This window comes from Varanus komodoensis, unplaced genomic scaffold (assembly GCF_004798865.1).
Source record: "Varanus komodoensis strain SLA01 unplaced genomic scaffold, ASM479886v1 scaffold16, whole genome shotgun sequence".
NCBI classification, from domain to species: Eukaryota; Metazoa; Chordata; class Lepidosauria; order Squamata; family Varanidae; genus Varanus; species Varanus komodoensis.
The window spans coordinates 15,386,772-15,409,253 of record NW_025335468.1 but is presented as its reverse complement, the minus strand read 5'-3'; the positions used below and the strand labels follow the sequence as shown (position 1 = coordinate 15,409,253).

Here is a 22,482-nt window from a genome sequence, read left to right as displayed (position 1 = left end):
GGGGGGGGGGGGCTAGAGACTTGTGCTTAGCTTTACAGCCATGAAATGCTGCACGCATACCATGCATGTTTCAGCTATTGGACAGTATAAAAATGAAATAAATAAATGTTTTAATTCCCCAAGCCTAACAGGTATGGAGTTCCAGCATCACTTTCAAAATCAGGAATGCAAGATCAGGATGAGTGGGTGTAACCTATCCTAAAAATGTGACAAATGGAAGAGCAATTTCTCCCCAAATATTGCAAGTTCTGTCTGCCCGTTTCACAGCTGAAACTGGCCCTGGTCTGCGCCTACATTTTCCATAGGCACAAGATTTAGTCAGTGTGATGCATTTGTATGTTGGGTACACAGTACCCAGAAGTCGAACTCCGCTCACAGCAGGGGTAAGGAGAAAGTAATTTTGGAAGCTGATAGAGCTCTACACAATTTGCCATACATCAGCCACAGTTTCTGAATAACTGGACCTTACCCCATTTGACAAACAGAAGAAGCCCTTTAGTTTGTAGAATGGCAAGTCTGAATCCAATCCATACATTCTGAAAAATGCCTGCTTCAGAATGAGAACCAAGTCTTAAGAGCACAAAACGTGGCCCTATAAGATCCGATAAATTCCCCTACCTTTTCCTGAAAATATTCAATAAAGAAATGTTTCTTACTTGCAGCTGTAGTTCTTCAAGTGACCTGTGCACTGACACATTTAAGCTCTGCACTTGCATGGAGCCTCAGCTTGGGAATTGATTCCACAGCAGTGTTTTTGTCAGGAACGCACCTTCCCTTGTATATCGTTACAGATTGCTGCCTATTCCCTCAGTTTGCTGAAACCAACATTATAGCCTTGGAATGGAGACTGTTGGTACTGAAGTTGGTATCAATACTATGCATGCCTGAAATATGCAGTCCAGACACTGAAGTGGAGATGATAGGTAGGTTGGGTGAAAACACAGATGACAATTCAGAGAGCAACAGTGACAGGCAAGCAACTTGTCTTTCTTCTTTATGGTCTCTTCGTATCACATATATGGATGATTAACAAACTGACTTACCAGAGAACAGGGAAGAGCAGTGCTTGCCCAAAAGAGCAGTCAGCTCTGACTGTAGCATCTAAATGATCTTTAGTGGGTAATAAATGTGCATGGCTACTCAACATTGTTCTGTGATTGAAACACCCTAAATAAAGGTGGCTGGTGTAGTCTCTGTGCAGGTGGAGTGAGCTTGAATCAGTGCATCTAGTTTGAGTCCTGCATGTTTGTAGTATAGTTTGTACCACCCAAGATGATAGATGTTGGGAAGAGACTGGGAGTCCCCTGCTTTTGACCCCCTAGCAGAGAAAAAGGCAAGGAATTTTCCTAATTGGCTCCTATCTCAGCTTATAAAAGGCAAATGCCCTTCTGAGTTCAAGGGTATGCATAGTAGCTTCCAGAGATATGGCAGGCAAAGAAGACAGAACACTGTCCTGGTTGATGTGGAAATCTGACACTACTTTGGGGAGCAAGGAAATGTTCAGTCAGAGAACTTCCTTGTCTTTATAAAAGATAAGGTAGCTTGAGTCAACCCAAAGTGCAGCAAGTTCACTAGCCCAGTGCACTGATGGCCATCAGGGAAGTGACTTTCCTGATCAGTGAAGAAAGATGTATGATAGTAATGGCTTCATTACTATCATAGTAATGATATGAATGAGGCTTTCTCATGAGTGCCTTTAACAAAATAGAGAGGTTTGGATATGGGATGCATGATTTAACTGCGGGGAGGGACATTATATATCCCACATACAAAATTTAAAGATCCAGTATGAGAAGACTGAAGAATTTCCTCCTGGAACATGAAAGCAAAAGTGGCAGCCAGGTGAACTTTGACGGGAAAGCATCTCATTCAACGAAGAAGGAAGGGATTCCCCCAAGGATGCCTTTCCAGCCGCTGTTCAGGGCAGTATAATTGGCAATCTGGGTTGGCAAAGAGATTCACAAGAGGCACGTCCCATGTGTGAAAGAGCTCCAGCCTGTTATAGGGGTCAATCTCCCATTCTGCCTTGGCTGACATGTCTGGCTGACAGCATCCACAAGAAGATTGTCAATCCTAGGAAAGCTGAAAGCACTGCACTGCACTGAACGACACAGTTACAGATGTTTGGGATTATATAGAGCAGTTGTAGTAAGCATGTGCATCCATATTTGTTGTTAGACCAGACCACTATCATACTGTGATGATCTGGATATGCTGGCTGGCTATCTGAAGCTCAAAGTCAGAGAGGTCTTTACTTAAAAAAAAAAATTGTTTTAACCAAAAACTCATAGTTTACACAAATATAAAGCAATACAAATAATATAATTAATAATGATGAACATAATCAATACAATAATAACAGTGCTACCTTCCACCAGGACCAACAAATAGATGCTCCTTAATTAAAATCATTTATTCATTCAGGTTGCTCCACTCCCACTCCCCTTCCAGAACTGCATTGAATCTTGAGAGTAAAGGGCTTTTTGTACTGCCAGTAGCTCCTGAATTCTTGATGTCAGGATCTGGGCAGCTCCAAGGCTCCTCCTGCTGGCCAAGTACCAGATTAACAACCCTGATAGTTGCAGGATTTGTACCAGACTCTCTTGCAAGCCACCAGGGCCTTCACAAGCACTAATGGGAGCCTTGGAGGAAGAGCTATTTAAGAACTGGCTCTTCCCTTCAGAAGTTGCCTCTGCAGTACTGGTCTCCAGTGTCTTTTTCTCTGTGGGCATTGCTCCTGCTTCCTTGTTACCTGCTCCTTCAGGCAGTCTTTCTGGCTTGTTTGACTCTGCTCTTGTTTATTGGACTGTACTTTGTTTGCTCTCTTGTTTGATCCTGGCTCTGACCTTGGCTAATTCTAGGTTATGACTCGGATTTGGTTTGGGCTGGTGACTGGACTCGGGGCTTATACCATAGTGACTGCATTGCCTGGCTCCCAGTGCCTCTGCCTAGCTTCCTGCTGCCTATGCCCCAGACCTTACGACTGATGTGAAAATGTGTTTTGAAGTGTGACCAATGGCCTGGGCTTTCAGGTCATTACAATGAGAGTCTCAGCCCCAGAGAGAAGCATCAATGGTGATTGCCCTGGTTGGAGCATATTAGTAGAATGGGATCCTCTTTGCTAAATCAATGTGGTGTGTATACCAGTGCAGTGAACTGTGTACATCCTTCAGGATGTGCAGATGGATTCATCTGGAGAGGGCTGCATCCTAAGGGTGCAGAGGAAGAGGAACCAAGAGGAACCAATTCTGAAAGAACCTCATTCTTAAACAGGTCAAAGGCACTATCACAAAAGTCACAGCCATTAATACTGAGGAGACCTTGAAAGGTATAGACCAGGGGTTGGCAGCCCGTGGCTCCAGAGCCGCACGTGGCTCTTGAATGCCTCTGCTGCGGCTCCGTCGCTCGTGTCACAGCCGCTGCCGATCTGCAGCCCGTCCCGGCACAGCCGGCACAGCGCTTGGATAAATTGAACAAACGTTTCTGAAGAAAACCAAACATTTAATGATACTTGGGTAGATTCATTTGCTTTTACTGCTGACAAACTTATGGGGTTTGCTGTTTAATGCATGCAGCACTGACTTTGACTCTTCAGGAAGCTGTTCTCCTATTCAAAATATATGAAAGGAGTCCTACTAGTTTATAATGTAAGATTAAAAATAAGTTTTTAGTGACTGAACAAGTGCTGCAGCTAAATCATAATGAAGATATACATAGTATTATGGTAAAAAAACGATACATGCAGTGTTACCTTCATTTTAGATGTCAAAAGGGTTTTGTGGCTCCTGGTGTTTTCTTTTGTGTGGGAAACAGGTCCAAATGGCTCTTTGAGTGTTAAAGGATGCCGACCCCTGCCTTAGTCCATTGTTATTGCTGACACTAGGAGACAGCAGTGGTCTGGTTTCTGTAGCTGTAACTGATGAGGAAGCTACCTTTTGATGAAGAAGCTGTTTTTGTTAGCAGGTTTCTGCCACTTTCACTACTCTCTTCAGTCTTCTGGCCTGTTTAGTGAAGACCTGACAATATGGGGTCTACAAAATGGCCGTCTCAAGTGGAAGTTTACTGCTACACTTGCAAAAAGATGGCTTCAAGGCTATATGCCTCAGGGGCAAAAAAGCAGTTAAGGAGAACTGAAATAAATGGCTACAGAAAGAAATCAATTAAAAATATTCTCAGCTGGAAGAGTACTTTCTCTGATGAAAAAAGACAACCCATAATGGCCAAAATGGAATGTAGGGACTATGCAACCCCCTAATGGTAAAAGGGCCAAAAATTTCTCAGGCATGGTGGTTTCCTGAATTGAGGTTCCACCCAAGCCAAGAGCCCTTGTATGTGATGCACAGTGACCACAATCGATTCTCAAAACAGGAAATATACTTGTAGATGAACAGTACAGAACTAAATCAAAGTTCCAAACTGGAAGCTTTTCCTAAGGTTTGACTATTACCTCTCCTTCCTCAGAAACAACTTTCTAAGATGATGAATATGTTGCTACATTGTAGTTCCTTGTTATAGGCTTTTTTCTTTTGCCTCCATAACCCAGTTGTTTTTCCTGTCATGTCTTGTGAGCTTCAGAAAGATTTGCAGCATAGCTACTTATCACTTCTGTTAATGAGGAATGCCTGTCATTTTTTACCAAAATCTTGCATACCTCCTTTTCTAACTTAATGGTTAAGTTGCATAAGTTTGCCAATCAAATGTTCTTAACTGCATTAGCTGGTGTTTGTAATAAAGACTGAAGTGCATTAAATCAGAGTGGGCAACTTGTGGTTTTCCAAATACTGGGACCTACAAATCCCATCATCCCTTATCATGGCCTATGGTAGACAAATGATGGAATTGTAATCCAGAACATCTAGAGTTGTGTTAGCTGTTATCCACTCTTGAAATTAAATGTCCCTGCATCAAAGGCAGCACTCTTTCAAACAGTAGGAGCTTCCTCAATAGACATGTTGACTAGATGATCAGGATTTGGATGAATCATCTCTACAAAATATTTTATAAAAATGTTTTATCTAAAGGAACAATCCTCTGGGCTCCTAAGCTTCTAGAAGGCAGACTCCCAGCTCTGACGCTCGAAAGAGAGTACTGACTTGGAAACAGAACTCCAAGCTCAGAGCTAGAAATCTATGATCAGACACCTCCTCCCTCTGGTACAGAAAGAACCACCTAAGCTGGTTGTCCAAGGTGAAGGGATAAAGGGGGTATTTACTGGGCAAGAAGAATATCACAAAAGCCATGGTACAACATCCCACTTTGCACTTTAAAAAGTATTTACAATTGAGCTACTGAGATTTTCAAAGTTGACAAAAACGGAACAGTATTTATTTCAAAATGTCACTTTAATATTCCCATTCAATACTAATTAAAAACAGAGTGTAACATTCAAATGAGAAATATTGGCCTAAGCCAAAACAGTGCATAATAGCAACTATTTTGGCATTATCAGAACAGATTAAGGCCTATTATATTAATCTCCCAACTACGGTTGAAATACACTTGAATTGGATATTTTGGCATCTCAAGCTACAGCTTTCAATATTGTACACTATCAGAACAGCTATATACATTCATTTTGAAAAATACAGTTATGTACACATTTTATATACTAAAATATGCAAACGGGCACATTCAAATATTAACAGAGGAAAATGTGGGAAAGGGGGAAGAATTAACTTTTGGAGAACTTTTATTAGAAAGAATTACAAAAACAAAAAACCCATTTACACTAATAATGTAACTCATATATAAAATTCATGCATTGACACTGTACACAGTACACTAACTTCAGAGAAAGAAGCTGCTTTCATGTAGGCAGCTTGGTATTTTTCACATAATTTTTTTTAAACAACGCCCACTAACACAATGATTGTTTTAATGCTACAGTTTTACAGCAAGGATAAACTAAAAATAGCAGCAGTCTCACATGGCATGTTTCCACAGGCTTATCCCTGTGGTCTAAGCAATGCCTAACAAAGTGCTCCCAGTTGAATACATGGGTAAAATTCACAATAGTTTACCTGACATCAGGTAAGGTTTGGCCTGCTGGCCACTCCCCATGGCATTTCCTCCCTCTATTCCAAATAGAGCAGTTTATAAACAAAGCCCTTTAAAATACTAGGTAATCACCTTTCATTACAAAGCATTACAACTAAAAAGCAGCACACCTAGTGGTTAACTCTGAATGGCACAATACAGAGTAACTGAAAGGCTTTAAGGTTAGTATCCTAGATTCTTTTGAGAATAGAGAAATATACAGTTATTTAAACTGCAATTGGTAAAATTAAAAATTTAAAAGTCTTCTTTATAAAATCCATTGACAGTGATTAAACAGAACATTAGACATCCAATCTTCTCTTCTGCTTTTAATTTAGTCCATCCTCCTCCTCTGCCAGTTTTATGCAATAGTCAAGTCAGTATATTGTAAGGCTAACTGAACGGTTCATTTTCTTTCCAGTTAGACGAGTTGTTCTGTTCTGTGCTGTAGACCTAGTTGTCATTCGATCTGTAATCTGTGCTCGTTCTTCAGCAGCTGCCTTTGCCATTTGCGCTTTCTTCAGTTCCCTGGAAGTAAGGGGAAAATGGGTTATTTCCCCTCCAAATAACATTGCTAAAATGAGTTACATCCAGAATCATTCCAAAGAGATTAAGGCTACAATTCTACATAAGGAGGATGGGGGAAACCTCTAGTCCTTGTGCTGAAAACTGCCTATGAGAAAGCCTCTTAGAGCCTGCTAATTTCTCTACCAGTCTGCACTCCTTCATAGAAGTGATTTACTTCCAAGCAGCAGCTGATCCAAGACAGATTTTCTACCTACCTGAATTTTTTTTATGTTTACTCTCTAGAGATTTGCAAACTAGAGATTTCCCCTGCTCCTATCAGTACAATGCAATTAATCTCATTGAAAAGGGGAGGCATTTTAAGAGCTGGGAAGGCTAATTCTACCCTCCCCAATACTGTTACTCCCCCGAAATCAGGCTTCTAGAAGTCTCTAAGTTGTGTCATTGGAGGATTTTGAAAACACCTAATTGCAGTGATGGGCATTTTCAAGAACAGAGATGGAGAGCAGCATCTTTGGGAAGCAGTGGGCATGTTTGCATGCCACATCAATTTGCCCTTGCAATAAGCCATGGTGCATTAGTTGTGTGAAAAACCCACAGTGCCCCGACACATAATTGGGGTCATTGTGTGTTGTTTGCCTTGATGCTTTGAGAACAGATTTGAAGCCATTGATTCACATGTTCAAAACAAGTCTGCCAGACTAGTCTTTCTGCACTTGGACTGATACCTACAGTTGCTCCCCTTGCTTAAGGAATGGCTTTGTCAATCTTGATGCCTATAGCAGTATATACAAGAGGTCTGTCCACTGCAGTGGTTCTTGACAACTTCTGCCTCAGTACTACAAAATCCAAGTCCGCCTACAGACACATTCACTCCTGTTGGTATTTCTTCACAGGATGCAAGAGAGCCACCACTGGCTTCAATACCAGGGAAATCCCTTGACCGGAAGGCCCAAGAAGCCTAAGGATAAATGCCTTATTTACAAAAAGATGAAAAATAACATTGGTTTCTGTATTGATTACATGGCCTTTCAAAAGTTCCAAATTCTCAATCTTATCTAGCACCAGCAAATATGTGTAAGTGCCAGATGTGTCTATCTGTACCTCCAGGTGGTCACTTCTTGGGCCTCTGTCATTGTAGATATGACATTGGTACCCAAGTTGAAAGGTCTCCTTGCTGTGCTTTTCAAATTCTGTCTATGCTGAATCTGACTCAGTATCTTCCTCTTCTTCCAGCTCTTCTGTATCTTCACTGGGACAGCTGCTGGGTGATCAGGGCTGTCCCTTCCATTTAGATGACACTCAAGCATACATCAAACAGGTCTAATTGTCTTGGCCTAACATCTATAAGCTCCAATCAAGGATCAGTCAGACATCTCCATCCCATGATCACACAAATCCTACCTGCTCTGTTACAGGCTGCTTGACTGTTACTTGACTGTAGGTCACTCTACCAGAAAAGCAATTTTCTTGTTCCTTCTATTGCCAAGCATTTGAAGAACCTCTGTCAGAGAGAGGAAGACAGCTACACCTTTCTGTTCCAATCTTGATGTTTGAGAAGGTGGCACAGAATAAAGCCACAGAGAAAATTCACACATCTTTGGTAGCAGTGTAGGACACAAGCTGTACTCCATGGTACATACTTTTATTCTAATGCATATCAGGCCATGTAAGTTGTGAACTATCAGGCATTCATGTCCTGATTCCAGTATTTCCTTTGGGAGGTGGCCACTTTGTTCTTTGACCATCTATCTGATAAGAGGGACCTGGCTCATGTTTTTGACAGGAAGCTCACAGAATCACTGGGACTCTTTCCAAAAATGCAAGCACCAGTTCCAGACTTCCGCGTCAAAGTAACAGCAGACTTGGTGCAGGAACAGTGCTAACTTCTCTATATGATGTGCTTGACATACTGTTCACCCCACCCTGCTTCACTTCTTTAGAAACTGACCAGCTTGGTTCATTCTGTTTTGGAAATGAATCCCTTGAGACTCCTCGGCTTTCAACCTGATTTCTTGGGGGCATACAAAATTCAATATAGGTTTATCTGTGGGTTGAGTTTATTCCACCCAATCTTTCTGTGAGAGGTGAACTCACTGATTCAGAAAGGTATTATGCAGTCTGCTCCATTGCCATTCACTGTGATGCTCCTGGGCATCTACCTGGAATATTAGTACTTCCCAACATAGCAGGACCTTATCACTCCAGATTGAGGGATGGAATGTTGTACAATTCATAGAGTTGATGATCCATCCACCAGGAGTTTTTCAGCATCTGCCATATCTTTAACATGGTGCTCTTAGAAGACTAAAATATCCAAGTTCACAATATTTTCTGGCCATTAATTGTTAGCAACTTGTTGCAGCAAGTGTTTTTTTTTTTAATACTTGTAGTCTTGGACTGACACTCCTACCCAATGAGGGTTTACTGGAGAGCTTGTCATGCCTCAGAGTTCCGTGAACCAATGCAGGATTAGTCTGTTTTATCACACTACACAGTTTTAAAAAGTTTGTTCCTTTTACAGAAAGTGTTGGCCTCAGTGGATGATTCTTATCAAACAGGAATTCATCACCTTTCCTCCATGAAAGTAAATCACTTGCAAATGTTTTAAGGGTGAATGAAAAATCACACTGTGGGACACTTAAACGTGAGAGCAGTGCTGGATCAGGCCAAAGGGCCTGGCATTCTGTTGCCACAGTAACCAACCAGATGCCTAAAGAAAGCCTACAAGCAAGGCATAATTGCAACAGCATCCCCCCACTTGTGTTCCCCAACAGCTTATCTTCAAAGGCATACTGCTTCCAGCACTGGAACTACTTCCTTTTAAATTTGCAAGCTCTTTGCTACTTTGCTAAGTGACTACAGATAAGGAGGGATCCTTTTACTCTTCAGAGGTACCTTCTTGTCACAGAAAGGACATGCTCTTCACATTATCATGTTTGCAAAGTTGCTTCAGACTCAATTGTAAACAGTTGGTACTTCAACTGTATGAACACATGCTGTTGACTGGTGGCACCCTCAAAATCAAAAATCTTTCCCAGTTGGAAGCCTTAGGGGAAATGACTCACATGTCTACTGCACATCTTTTCATGGTCCAATGCAAAGGTGGGATTTGCATGCCTCCCTCACTGAAAGAGGGAGCAACTGTCCCCTCAATGGGGGCACAAGAATTTCTCCATGGCAGAACTCCACAGAATTACATGCATGTGGTTTTTCCAAGGGCAAACCAAACAGAAATCCATACATATCCACACCGTGCTGTACTGTGCTGGCATCTTGATTTACACTTTAGAAAAGCAACACTTAGGGCAAATGAAGTAAAGCAGATTATCAAAATGTTGGCTCTATCTACAGTGAATGGAATATAACTTGTACTTCAGGAAAAAATGTAAAACCTTCCAGGCTATTGTACAATTAACTATTTGCAGTTAAGCCTGAGGTTTCAGTCATCAATAGTTTTTATTTAAATAAAAGATGCAATAAATTTTGTAACATAGAAACAGAGTGAGTCAGAAGGGGCCTCCTGGGCCATCTAGTCTGATCCCTGGCTCCAGTCAGTTCCACTCATGACATGCCTATCATGTGCATGTCCAGCCCATCCTTAAACACACCGATGGGGCTTCAACCACCTCCCAAGGAAGCCCATTCCATACATTAGGGGTCCTAAACTGTCAGGAAGTACTTATAGAAATAGCATTTAACATAATTTCTTAGTATTTTGAAACCAAAGTTAGCACAGTACATATTTGACTTACTTTTGCAACAAAGAGTTTTTGAACTTTTCAGCATTCAGTTCTATTCTTAGCTGCTCAGCACTCTTTCTGGCAGTAGATAACAGTGCAGAATGCTTGACCAGAGCCACTGCTGAGGGCCTTTTCTCTGGATCTGGGTTTATCATTACCTGGAAGAGATTAAAATTATGGCTGACCAGCCTTCTCATGCCCATACTGGAGGAAAGAAACAAAGCTGCAGCACATTGCCACAGGCATTTATCAAAAGTCTTACCTTTAGTAAGTCTAATAACTCCTGAGAAAGTATTTGTGGAATTCTAGGCAGTTTCCCTTGTCGAATTTCATGCCACTGATCCCCATTGGCTGGCAGTGGTTCAGCACCAGCAGCACACACCACGGTTAGCGCAAGAGCAAAAATATCTGCTTTTGGCAAGTAATTATAGTTCTGAAAAAGAAAGAAAGTTTAGTTCTTAGCGCAGAATATCACTAGATTAGACATCCATCCTGGTGAGCCCAGGTTTTTGCTCCATCCATGTGTGGGGAAATATCCATAAATGCAACTTCCTTCTATGTAGGGAAGTTAAGATCCAAAAAACTTAGGATCCACATCCAAGTGAATAATAATTTAGCTTCATTTAACAAAGCATTACTTACTTCTTGCAAAACTTCATTAGCAAGGAAACGACTATCTCCTTCCTCTACTTGTGGACTGGATATTCTGGTAACATGGCCAAGATCACCTACATTAAAGCAGTAAAAGGGAAATATTTATTTTCTCAAAAACAAACCGAAAGACTGCATAGATAAAATTCCATACCCCCTTACCTATTTTAAATATAACTCTGCTAGATGACCATTCATCATCATCACCTTCTTCAGATATAGTTGGTGGAATTGAGGTCCTAGATATAAAGATATTACCTACCAAGAAATAAAAATAAAACTGTAATAAAAATATTACATTTTAAAATGCAACCTTTCTTCAGAGTTTGTACAATTTGTACCACCCGTTAAGTAACATAAATATTAGCACCTTCTTGGAAAGAAGCCAGATTTTTACACAGTGAACAAGCAAGAATAATCCCACAAAAATGCCCCAAACAATCTCAACAGCAGTTGGCCAGCTGTATGCCTCTTTCCCTCTATTCTGTTCTCAAACTAAACATTTCAGTTACTAAGGTGTGGTTCACTGCTTATTGTGCTACAACGTATGAAGTTATGTCCCAAAATGGTTAACACTTCCAATATAGAAAAGACCAGATCTGTGAATACTTACTAGGCTTTATATCCATGTGTACCAATGACATTGAATGGATATACTTTAAACCATGAGCAACTTGCAGAAGCAGATCTTTCAATTCTGGTTCACTGAAGTAGCGCATATTTCTATAGTTTTCACTTATGGCATCAGCTAAACTACCACCTACAAACCAAATTAAATCATGTTATCTTAAAAAGTAAAAATTTGTCCTTCAGTTAGCATGCTGTCTGCTGTTTGTTAACAATTGAAAATAGTTCACATTTACATGGTGTTTAAGTGCTCAAAATACTACACGTGCATTATTTATTTTAAACATTTTTAAACTATTGACTATAAAAATAAATATAGAATAAAATTATCTAGCAGTAATCAATAATCCTATAAGGTAGATTGATATTTTTTATTTTCCATATTGCTGATGTGAAAGTAAGGCTGAGAGAGAGTGCTGATTTCCTAAGGCTATCTAGTGGATTAATGGCACGGTTAAGATTCCAAGTTGGAACTTCCTAAATTGGAACTCAATGTCTTAGCTACTGTGTGAGATTTATGTCCCTCAAAAAGAACTAATAGTACTATGGAAGGTTTATACTTCTGAAATACTTGTTAAAAATACAGACAATGAAAGGTATTGGGAACATTCACAATGGACTGAACTCTCAAAAAGGCAGATAACCAGGAGTAAGCCTCATATAATTCAGTGGTCTTTCTTCTAAATATGTATGCATAGGATTGCACTGTAGGACAATGTGCTATGAACTAAGAAATACAAGTTCAAATCACTGCCATGAATTTGTAGGTCATCTCAGAAATGCCATTTTTCTTAGCTTCCTCAGCTATAACAGAATATTAATCTCCTGGCCTAACCATGTATTATTACCCTACCATGTATGGTATACACCCATACAGGACATGCTTCAAGTATTTTTAAAAAGCACTAAAGACCTCCATAAAACAATGATAAATAGTGTGGTTTTTTGAATTTGCCAAGGTAAACCATTTTAAGAACTAGCCCCACCCTTTATTTATATTACTCCAAAGCCTGTCTTGTCCACCTGGTCAGGCTGGAATGAAATTTGCCTGACAAAATCTTCACTGTAATCCTTATAGCAGAAGACAAGACCTAGCAGTAAAAAGGGGAGGAGGAAAAAGACATAAACCCTCCAAATTTTAGAGTACTCCTGTGAAAAATAAATGGCACCAGGAAAGAAGGTGGAACCTGATTTTTCATGCATAGCCCTTTCTCCCAGATGAACTTGCAATGGATCAACAGATGGAGCTAGAAGATACACAAAAGCAGGGATGGGATGAGGCAGCTTTTCCTTTCAGGCCGTAACTGCTGCCTATGAATGAAACCTCTGGGGACAAAACTGGCTCTATATGAAAGGTTGCGGTGGTGCCCCTCAAATGTGTATTGAAGAAATTTGGTATCCAACACTACCATTATTAAAAAAATCCATTTTCATATCTGGCTTCAACATTTAGACGAGAGATGGGCAACCATATAAGTACTCAATAGCTTTCCCTTCAGAACAATTTCCCAAACTTCCACACCACAGATTTAGAAAGTTCCTTGAACATCCTCACAAATAGAAACAGATGCTATATTTCAGTCTTCCCCTGTCTCCTGCTCTTCCTGCATCTTCTGAATCCTGGAAGATTCAGAAGTTTCAGGGAAGACTTACTAAGATTTCTTCTTGTCAGAATAAAACTGAACCTAAAAAGTATCAGGTAGAACTTGTTTTTGCTCATAAAATTATCATGTTTGGTTTATTAAATTTAAAAGTATAGTTTGTTAAGACAACTATTTACTGTATTCAGTTTATTTTAATATTACCTAGAACTTATATTTTATATTCTTAAAGCAACCAAGCGACATCAGTTCTGTAAAAAAGCACTAAAAATCAGTGCTGCATATTTTTCATTTTCCCTCCAAATATCCATTTTTTCCCAGGAAAAAAAAAATCAGATAAAGGAATGCTTCCCCATCGTGGCTTCAAAATATATGGAATATACATTTCTAGACAAACAACTACTTAATATCCATCTACACTTACTTTTCCTTAATACCTAGTATCAGGACAGATTCATTAAAAGCTTAACTTACCATTACAATACTCATTCTGTATAAGCATATGGTCATCTTCTGCCCAAGCAGAGAAGTATCTGACTACATGTGAATGCTGCCCCAAAACTGCATGAGCATAGACTTCTCTAAGGGCATTTTGCCTGCGATATTGAAACAAAGATAACATTTCAATAAAGTTTCAATTGAGGTATGGAGGTAAGCATAGCACTGATGTTATATAGTATTAAAGGAATAGTTTTTTTAAATTACAATAGATACAAATGAGGACTTAGGTGCTCATTTTTGTTTTCCTTTAAAGCTCCTTTAGATAAGATCATGCAACCATTGTACACAATGTAATCATGTGATATCGTCTACCAAAACACAGAAAGCACTCAGATCTATCTGCAGTTGATCTAGATATATCAAATATCCTAGGGCAAATTCTAATTTTTGTAATTCAGAAATTAATATATTGTTAGATGACTGTTTTCCAAGTATAAATATTGCAGCATTCTAGCTGCAAGTATATCCTTGACAGCTTATTTTTAAAAATATCATATGCACATAGAAGCAAAACAAAAGAACCCAGAATAGTTGGAATTCAAACTTTCACTAATACTTACTCATCAATTGAGCCAGCCAAAGGTTTCTTAGATCGTTTTATTGCATAGATGCAACCATCAAGTCTCTTCACACATTTGAATACTGAACCAAATTCTCCAGATCCAATCTTCTCCAGCTCATGAAATTCTGTTGCATATCGTGATTTCATATTACTTTCTGTTATACTGATCCGCTAAAATTAAGAGTCAAGTGATGTTAAAGTAAGTGAATACCACTGATCTCAAGAGAACTAAAATGTATTCAGTAATATATGGGTATTTATTTTACCTTGGCAGGTCTGATGGTTTCATCTTCAAGTTCTCCATCACTTGCGTCCATGTCCTCACCACAGGAACTGAAGAAAAACAGAATCATAAAAAATAGAATTCTAAAAAACCTTTACTTTCCTTGATATGACAAATCAAGATACAGCAATTTCCCAAGAATCCTAATCAGCTTCACAATCTATAACAAAGACAAAAGGCAGTATCCTACATCATCTGTGCACCCACAGAACCCACTGCTTGTAGCATGGGGAGCTTTCAATTCTTAAAGCAAGCCTTGGAACAAGTGGAAATGCTCATTTCTGGAACAGGGCATGTCCCCAGTGCTCACTGACATGTTCTAACCCGAGTGTTTTTTCTAGTTTCCAGGCTTCCTTTAGGATTTGCTACCTCCCTACTGCACTAGTAGCAGGCTGACTGGCACACTGTAATGACCTGAACTGTAGCAGCTATTACTGCATCTCCCAAGTATCTTCTTTCACCCATCCAAACACATATTCTAAAGAAGAGGTAAGACACAGGTAAGGTGAGTGGGTAGGAAGAGTGCAAAAAGTACTAAAAGTGGTTATGCTGCATTGACATAATGTGACATTCTCTAGTTTATTTATGAAGTCTGAAATTATTGCCCAAAGCAGGCAAATGTCTAGTTTGATTCAAAGACTGTTCATGCTACTGTTCTCGCTAGTATATATTAGAAGTGTTATACTGCTGCTGTGACCACTTCCATTAAGCATCACTAATTATCACTTAAGTATCACTCCACTTATTCATCCTGAAGACTGATGTAGTTAATACAATTTCTTCATTTATACAATTACACCAGTTTATTAATATTAGAAGCTATTTCTTAAATAGCTTATCAAGAATCAGTTCACACACTTACTCATTCCAGTGTGTTCTTTTCCTCCTGCGACACTGTCCGACTGAAGACTGAAGGAAGAGAGAGTCTGGAGTAAAGGGATTAATGTTCACATGAGGTGCTTGCCCCACGTCAGATTCCTGTTTTACTAGTTTTCCAACATTCATAAAGAGAGTACCACCTCGAAGCTTAGCTGAACTAGAGCCCATTCCTTGAGCTCGGCAAAGTAGACTCTGAAAAAGAGGGGCAATTTGTGTGAAAAACATGATGATTTAACATGTGAATCACCAACATTCAACACATCTTCCCAGATACAACACTAATACATCACTATGAAATACACTGGTTCCTTTTATGTTGTTCCTTTGTAGTTAATATACCAGAATTGACATTGATCAGTGCAATCTACAAAACAAACAGGTTTAAACAACAAAAAGGCGCTACATTTACATACTTGCAGGCTTCTTGAGTTACACAAAACACAGGGCCAAGGGTGATTTTCAGTGAAAACCTTTTTCTTTCAGCATCCCATGCTATAGCTTTTCACATTCAAAAGGATCCACTAACCCACATGAGAGGCTAGGGGACAAGAAAGTCATCTTCTGTGGGTGTTTTTTTTTGGGGGGGTGACACCCAAGCCAATGTCAGCTGTAAAAGTCAACTCATCAGTACCGCAGGATTTTTATACAAAGAAAAGCATATGTCCACTCCAAAATCACTCAAAAGGAATCCAGAATGACAGCTAGATCCTTTTCCCTTCAGTAAAGGAGGATAAAATGTATACTTGGACTTTCCTAAGCACCTAGAGGCTTCAGCTAAAGAGTAAAATTTGCACCTGGTGGGAACTGGGGGTGAGGGGATAGTAATTTGGGAATCCTGCTACAAGGACAGTTTAAATCCTTCCCATAAAACCCTTTTCACACTTTTGTTTTTATTGACAGCACCTTCTGAAAAAACCAAAATGGGAAAATTTATTGCCTCTTCTATGCATTGTTTAGGAGGCAGATACCTCTGCTGTCTGGATCACAGTTGATGCTTCAAATACCTGCAAGTAGCAAATATTCACAATTGTACAACTGTGACAAAAAAGCAAAATTGAAATAAATTATATTTTGGGAATATACCTTTTGAAAAACTGTTGGGCAATCATGAGCAAACCCTCCACTGTGCAAGGCCCTCCAACCTGTCCCATATGGGGCAAGATGCAACTGAACAGCCATCTGAAAGGGATGGTTTAACTTGGTGTCCTGCACCCTGATGGTCTTCCGGCCCCTTCAAACTCTACTACGATTTATATCTGCAGCCAGGAAATTACACAGCACACTCTGATGATTTCAGTTCTGCAGTGGGCTCAGGTTAATAGAAGTGGACCTTCAATTACCCATCCAGTGGTAACAAGCTTATAAAATAAGAACATCCAGGTTGATCCTTAGATTCAAAATAATTGGAGACAAAAACATCAAATTTGGTCTTTTGAGATTGACTCTTCTGTTGCACTTACAGAACTTCAACGAAGCTGACATGGCTTACAAAATAAAAACTAAAGAAATACAAAAGTTATCAGACAGGCAGGCCCAGGTACAATAGGTAAAACCAATCTAAGAAAAACAGAAGACATTCATAGAATCTATTTGGTGAAATTCCAGGCAAAATAAAGTCTTAGGTGGTAAAAAGGACAAAAGTGTTCAAACAGACCATCTAAGACTGTTGAAAACCTAGGTGTGGTCACAGAAAAGGCTCTCTCCTACTGCTAAACCAGCCCTACCTTAGCCATTACACCAGAATACGAAGATGACCCTCCCTAGCATAGCATAAGCCAAACTAATCCAGAAGAGATAGCACCTCAGGCAACCTAGACCAGAGCCATGCACCCAGAAATAAACAGGCAACCAGTAGAGCTGTTTTAAGAGGAGTGTAATATGCTCCTATGGATGACTATTATTATTATTTATTAAAAGCTTTTATATTTTATATGCCGTCCTATTATAAAAAAACTCAGGGCAGCTTACAATGTTTAAAAGAACAATTAAAACAACAATTTCTTATAAATAAATTGAAACAGAATATATAAAACAAAACAGTAAATCACAAAACAAAAGCAACTAAACGTTAAGAAGTTGTTGATTTTAAAATACAGTTTAAATAAAAAGGAGTATAAGCTCGGCGCCAGGCCAACCTGAGAATTCCAGAGTCTGGGTGCCATGGCAGAGAAGACCCTACTCAGAGTTGATGACCTTTTTACTTCTCTTAGAGAGGGTTCCAGGAGCAGGGCTTCTGCCACAGATCTTAAGGGGCATGAGGGCATACAAGGAAGGAGACATTCATTCAGGTATCCTGGTCCCAAGCCATTTAGGGCTTCATAGGTCAAAACCAGCACCTTGAATTGGGCCTGGACTTCAACTGGAACCCAGTGGATGCTGACTACCAAACAGCATCCTTGCTATTTAAATAAATTTTTCCAAGAATCTCCAAAGGCAGACTCATAGAGTGCAATGTAATAATACAACTCTTAATAATCCAGATTAAGGCAACTATTACTATAGTCTTCTCATGGGTAGAAAAATCTTATATCCATCTTAATGGACTGTGTAAACTGGCCAGAGAGCTTTGGGTGGTATAGAAATTAAATAAATCTTGCAAGTTTATGGAGCAAAATATTAGGTAATAGCATCCAGTGTAATTTAATTACTTATTCCATTAGCATTCCATCCACCAAAAAGCTCAATCACATCATCTATATACAGTTTCTCCATATAGTCTACAGCCTTCCCCAACCTTGTGCCCTTCAGGCAAATTTGGACTGCAACAACCAGAATTCTCAGTTAATGGCCCTGCTGGATAGGAATTCTGGAAGTTGTGGTCCAAATGCTTCTGAAGGCCACCAGGTTGGTGAAGGCTACAAGTTCACTAAGAACTGATAGAACAATAGAAAACACAGGTTTTTATTCAGGTTTGGCTTGAGTACCATTCATTTTGATGGACCTAAACACTGGATATAAGCAGGAAGTTAGTTCACTTAATTTTCACAATAACACAATTGTTTTTCTTCATGACTGACCAAGGATTTGAACAGTAGTCTTGTTGGTTTAGGTTTAATCTATTACATCAGAGAAACAGATATTAATTAGGAAACACTGTACATTATGTTAAGCCACCTTAAGTATTAATAGAATAATATCTAAACATTAAGCCAAATTAATGTATATGTAAATCCTCAAAATAAGTAGTTATTAGCTTGTCTGAAACATTTTCCAGCTCAATTTATATAATACTTTAAAATTCTCCAAAGTTTTTACATATACAGCAACATCAATGAAAATCGTTTAAGTTTTAAAGCAGCTACTTTGTTTAAAAGGCTACTTGAAGCTTTTCTAATTTAAGTTTAGCTCCTTCCTACTATTCGCTAAAGTTAGAACCTAAACTGTTGGAACAACAGTTTGGTTAAATAATATATATAGGAGTGCTCCTATAACTGATCTCCTGAATATAAACAATGCAACTTCACTAGGCAAAATGGAAAGTCAGGCTTAGGGTTATAATGGTCTAGGCTAATTTTCCTATTCTAGAGCAAGAAATGGTAGGAGATTGGCTGTGCACTTTGCAATCTAGTAAATACTATTTTAGTTACAATTTGTAGTTCAGTTACATAATCTTAACGGACAATATGTGGGCAGGACTTATCAATGATGCCAACTTTTTTTTTTAACAGGCAAACTAATTTGTTATGTAATGAGCATGATGATGGAGGGCTTGAACTGGAAAATTTCATTCATAGCCTTGGCACTGATACATGAAGTGGAATGTGATGTCAGTTTAAAAGGTTTTTCCATATGGTTTTAAACAGAAGCCATTTCTTAGCAGTATTAGTCCGTATTTTCTAATGCTGCTATTAATTTACAATGCAACAGATCAGCAAGACAAAAGGCCTTCCAACACTATCAGTAATCCTCCCTGACAGTATTAGTTATTAAGCGGATTAAAAATACAATAAAATGAATAATACGTCCATGTGCTGACAGTTCCCTTCTTCACCAGATACTGAAGCAGAGTGAGATCATAAGTATGATCTTCATCATCATCATTAGCTTACAAAAGTGTCCTTCGCCTGTCCAACAAAAATTGGCTAACCTCTCGCCTCCTGGTATTTTGCAGGATACCTGCAGAAAAGCATGTTCCAACCGCTGCCCTTCATTTTAAACGAGCACAAGCCACCCCCCCATGGATCCATCTTCCCTCTGAAATTGCCTGCTCAGAAAAACTGACAAAGGCATAAGGGGCGTGCCGCCTATTCCCTGAAGCGCCGCTAGTCGAATCGCCCTCGCTCCATTCCATTCTTTTCCCTGAACGAGCGAGCAGTTTTTTTATGTTGACCAAACAACGGGCTGCCGCCTCCGCCAGGTCACGCCATTCGGGGCACAAGCGGCCTCCACAAACAGTTTTTTACGGTGGCAGGCTCAGTGGCCCGCCCTGGGAACCCCCCTGAAATTCTCCGATCGCCCACGTGTTCGGAAGAGATAGGCCAACAGCAGGCTCGGGGCTTACGAGAGACTAGCCACCATAACTTCGAGAACCCTTCCACTGTTCTAATAAAACCAGTAGAATGGTCGTTTCCTAACCACCCACCCATTTTGAAACCCCGGCGGCGGCGGCGCCGTCGCCAGATGCCTGCCCGCCTCCCTATTGTCCTCTGTTCACCAGCCGTTTCCTCCTCTCACCTTAGGCGTGTGCGGAGTATCGAAGAGGCGCAGCTTGCGGAAAGTCTTGTGCGGCGGCGTGCCAGGATACTCGGGCAGCGGTGACCCGGGCTCCTGATGGTCCCGGTACCGAGTCGCATCCGGGCGGGGAGGCGACGACTGTTCGCAGTAACGGCGGGAGCCCTTCAGTGGTGGCGAACCGGCCATGAAGTAAGCGCCAGGCGATTTCACGGGAGACGAGGAACCGAAGCCTTCCTCCTCCCAAGAGTCTCCCTCTTCGCCCAGGAGGGCTGACGGTGCTAACTCCATGGCCACCTCCTCGGGTGTCCGCGGAGGCGGCTCCCGCCGAGCTGGGGTGCGACTGACCGAGAGGGGCGAGTCGGCCTCTTGGAAGGCCGAATCCTCGCCGGTGCTGTTCCCACTGCCGCCTCCTTCCTCCTCCTCCTCCTCGTAGCCATCTTCTTCCTCTTCTTCCTCGTCTTCACAGTCACTCCCGCCGCCTGAGAAGAGCAATTTCTGCCGGATCGGGGCCGCCGCCCGACGGGCTGTTAAGCGCCGCGCTCCCGAGACGGGAGGCTGCTGCTGCCGGCTCAGGAAACTCATGGCAGAGCCTGGCAAAATGTGATCCGTCCCGAGCTTCCCTCGTCCAGAAAGGACGATGACAGGCACGATTCCGCCCCCCTGCGGCCAAACACACGCGCACGCGGATTCACACAGCTCGAGCGATGGGCTTCTTCCCTGCACGCAAAACTCCGACTCGCTTCACTCCTCCCCGCAGTCACACCGCACACTCCCTGGTTCAGACTCCGCGGCTTTCCCGCGACCGTTAATCACGTGACAATCACACCAACCAATCCCTCACGCCCCTTCCGTTTGAAAACATGATAGGCAGAGGGCGGGGTCGTACGTGATGACATCAGACGGCCATTTGGCGCGAATTCGGAGATGAAAAGGGGGTGGGGCGGGTAGCTTGGTTTGCGTGATGCCCAGTGGGGCGGGACGGGGCCGAGGGGAGATTCGTGTTTGGTTGGGCCTTTAGGCGCACATGGGGTAGCACGAGTGTCCAAATAGAAGGAAAAGGGTAGTAAGCAGGAAGCTTTGCTATTTATTCTCCGATGAGTGAATGTGGAACGATAAAGAGAGCCTTGGAGCTACCGGGTGGTGCAGAACGTGACTCCGCTGGAATTCCCCTCTCCTGCAGTCGGCCAAAACTGGCCTGTCCTTTCAGCGCTCCCGCTGTGGCAACAGGCAGCCAGTCAGTCCCCCGCAGCGGCTCCTCTCGTGTTTTCCTATACTTCGTTTCTGGCAGACAACGGGACGCTCCGAATAACCTGCCGTTTTGCTCAGTGAGCCCGACCCCGCCGCTCTCAAGTCGCCAGTCGCACCCAAAAGAATACGATTGTTCTGCAACCCTCTTTACGTAGGATGCAACCGGACACCACGCCTCGGCCTAAATCGGATTGTCCTAATGCTCGCCGCCCTGGAGGTCCCGCGGCTACTTGAGCGCCTTCGTCGCTTTTAGTTATTTGTGCTACGGAGAGAACAGCTGGGGTGGCGTGTGCAACACTCCCGTTTCTCTGTGGCCGTCATGTTCTTTGCAGTCTATGATCACTGTTAATCGTCACGAGCTGCTTTGGCTGGGTTGCTTTCCTTGACCCCTTTATACCACCGCGGACGCTCGATTAAAGACATCTTTTTAAAAGCGTGGTTGTAGGCTGGTCTGTGTCACATTTACCGCTTCTGGTAAATAGGAGCCCCAGACGGCTAAATGCGGACGCGAAGGGCCCCACGTGGCTTTTAAATGGGTTCATCGCCATGTGCAAGGAAGCGCGAAGCTGTGAGAACAAATCGCGCAGCTTGCACAGGACTCGCTAGCAGACAGTCAAGAGCTGGACAGACATTCTTAGGAAGGGAAGTAGAGCAGAGCTGTCTGCTAGGTGTTTGCGTAGTCGGTGGAAGTTAAATTGAATAGTTTTTCCATTTACTTTTCCATGTAATTTTTTACAACTCTCTCTGCTTGTGCTTATCTTACAAGGAACGATTTTTAAAGTAGCAGCTACATTTTATGTTTTCAAAAAAGAGTAGCCAGTGTTTGATCCCTTATTCCCAGAAACCTTTGGGAAGGTTACAGGCAGGGCTTTTTTTGTCATAGAACGCACCAGAACGGCGTTCCGGCACCTTTTTTCCCAATGGATTTTACGAAGTGATTTTGAACGGCGTAGCAGATCAAGCAGCAAACATTATTAACATAGTGCCTATAGGCTGCTATCGTGTCTGCTATCTGACAGTGAGAGAGAGCTGCTTGGGACGCTGCTCCCGGCTTGGGAGTGGTGTATGTGCTTACTGCCGGTGGAGACCTGAGTTCCGGCACCTTTTTTTTTTTTTTTTACCAGAAAAGCACTGGTTACAGGGGTAACATAA

At 41.4% G+C, this 22,482-nt stretch overlaps 1 protein-coding gene across 3 annotated transcripts; it reads right to left on the bottom strand.

The window, feature by feature from the left end:
- Positions 1-5,303: 5,303 nt before the first annotated feature.
- On the bottom strand, positions 5,304-20,839 carry WEE1 (WEE1 G2 checkpoint kinase). 3 transcript variants are annotated; one of them, XM_044425563.1, is made up of 12 exons: positions 20,083-20,218; positions 16,492-16,795; positions 15,392-15,600; positions 14,513-14,579; positions 14,245-14,417; positions 13,658-13,779; positions 11,569-11,715; positions 11,118-11,213; positions 10,947-11,032; positions 10,567-10,737; positions 10,317-10,462; positions 5,304-6,564 (listed from the first exon to the last, which is right to left on the bottom strand). In XM_044425563.1, the coding sequence occupies exons 2-12, from the start codon at positions 16,585-16,587 to the stop codon at positions 6,414-6,416; spliced, it is 1,464 nt and encodes a 487-aa protein (XP_044281498.1). In that variant the 5' UTR covers positions 16,588-16,795; positions 20,083-20,218; the 3' UTR covers positions 5,304-6,413. The 3 variants fall into 3 exon arrangements, 2 of the variants coding, with proteins under 2 accessions (XP_044281498.1, XP_044281497.1); XR_006414256.1 differs by lacking the exon at positions 16,492-16,795 and adding an exon at positions 7,966-8,065 and having other exon boundaries at positions 6,450-6,564; positions 20,083-20,839; XM_044425562.1 differs by lacking the exon at positions 16,492-16,795 and having other exon boundaries at positions 20,083-20,839.
- Between the last annotated feature and the right edge of the window lie 1,643 nt (positions 20,840-22,482).

Coding starts and splice junctions, on each gene's coding strand:
- WEE1 (XM_044425562.1), bottom strand. CDS start 20,664: ATGAGTTTCCTGAGCCGGCAGCAGCAGCCTCCCGTCTCGGGAGCGCGG. Junction 13,780..14,244: donor TTGGCTGGCTCAATTGATGA/GTAAGTATTAGT, acceptor TCAATATCGCAG/GCAAAATGCCCTTAGAGAAG. Junction 6,565..10,316: donor AAAAACTCTTTGTTGCAAAA/GTAAGTCAAATA, acceptor CCTTACTTCCAG/GGAACTGAAGAAAGCGCAAA.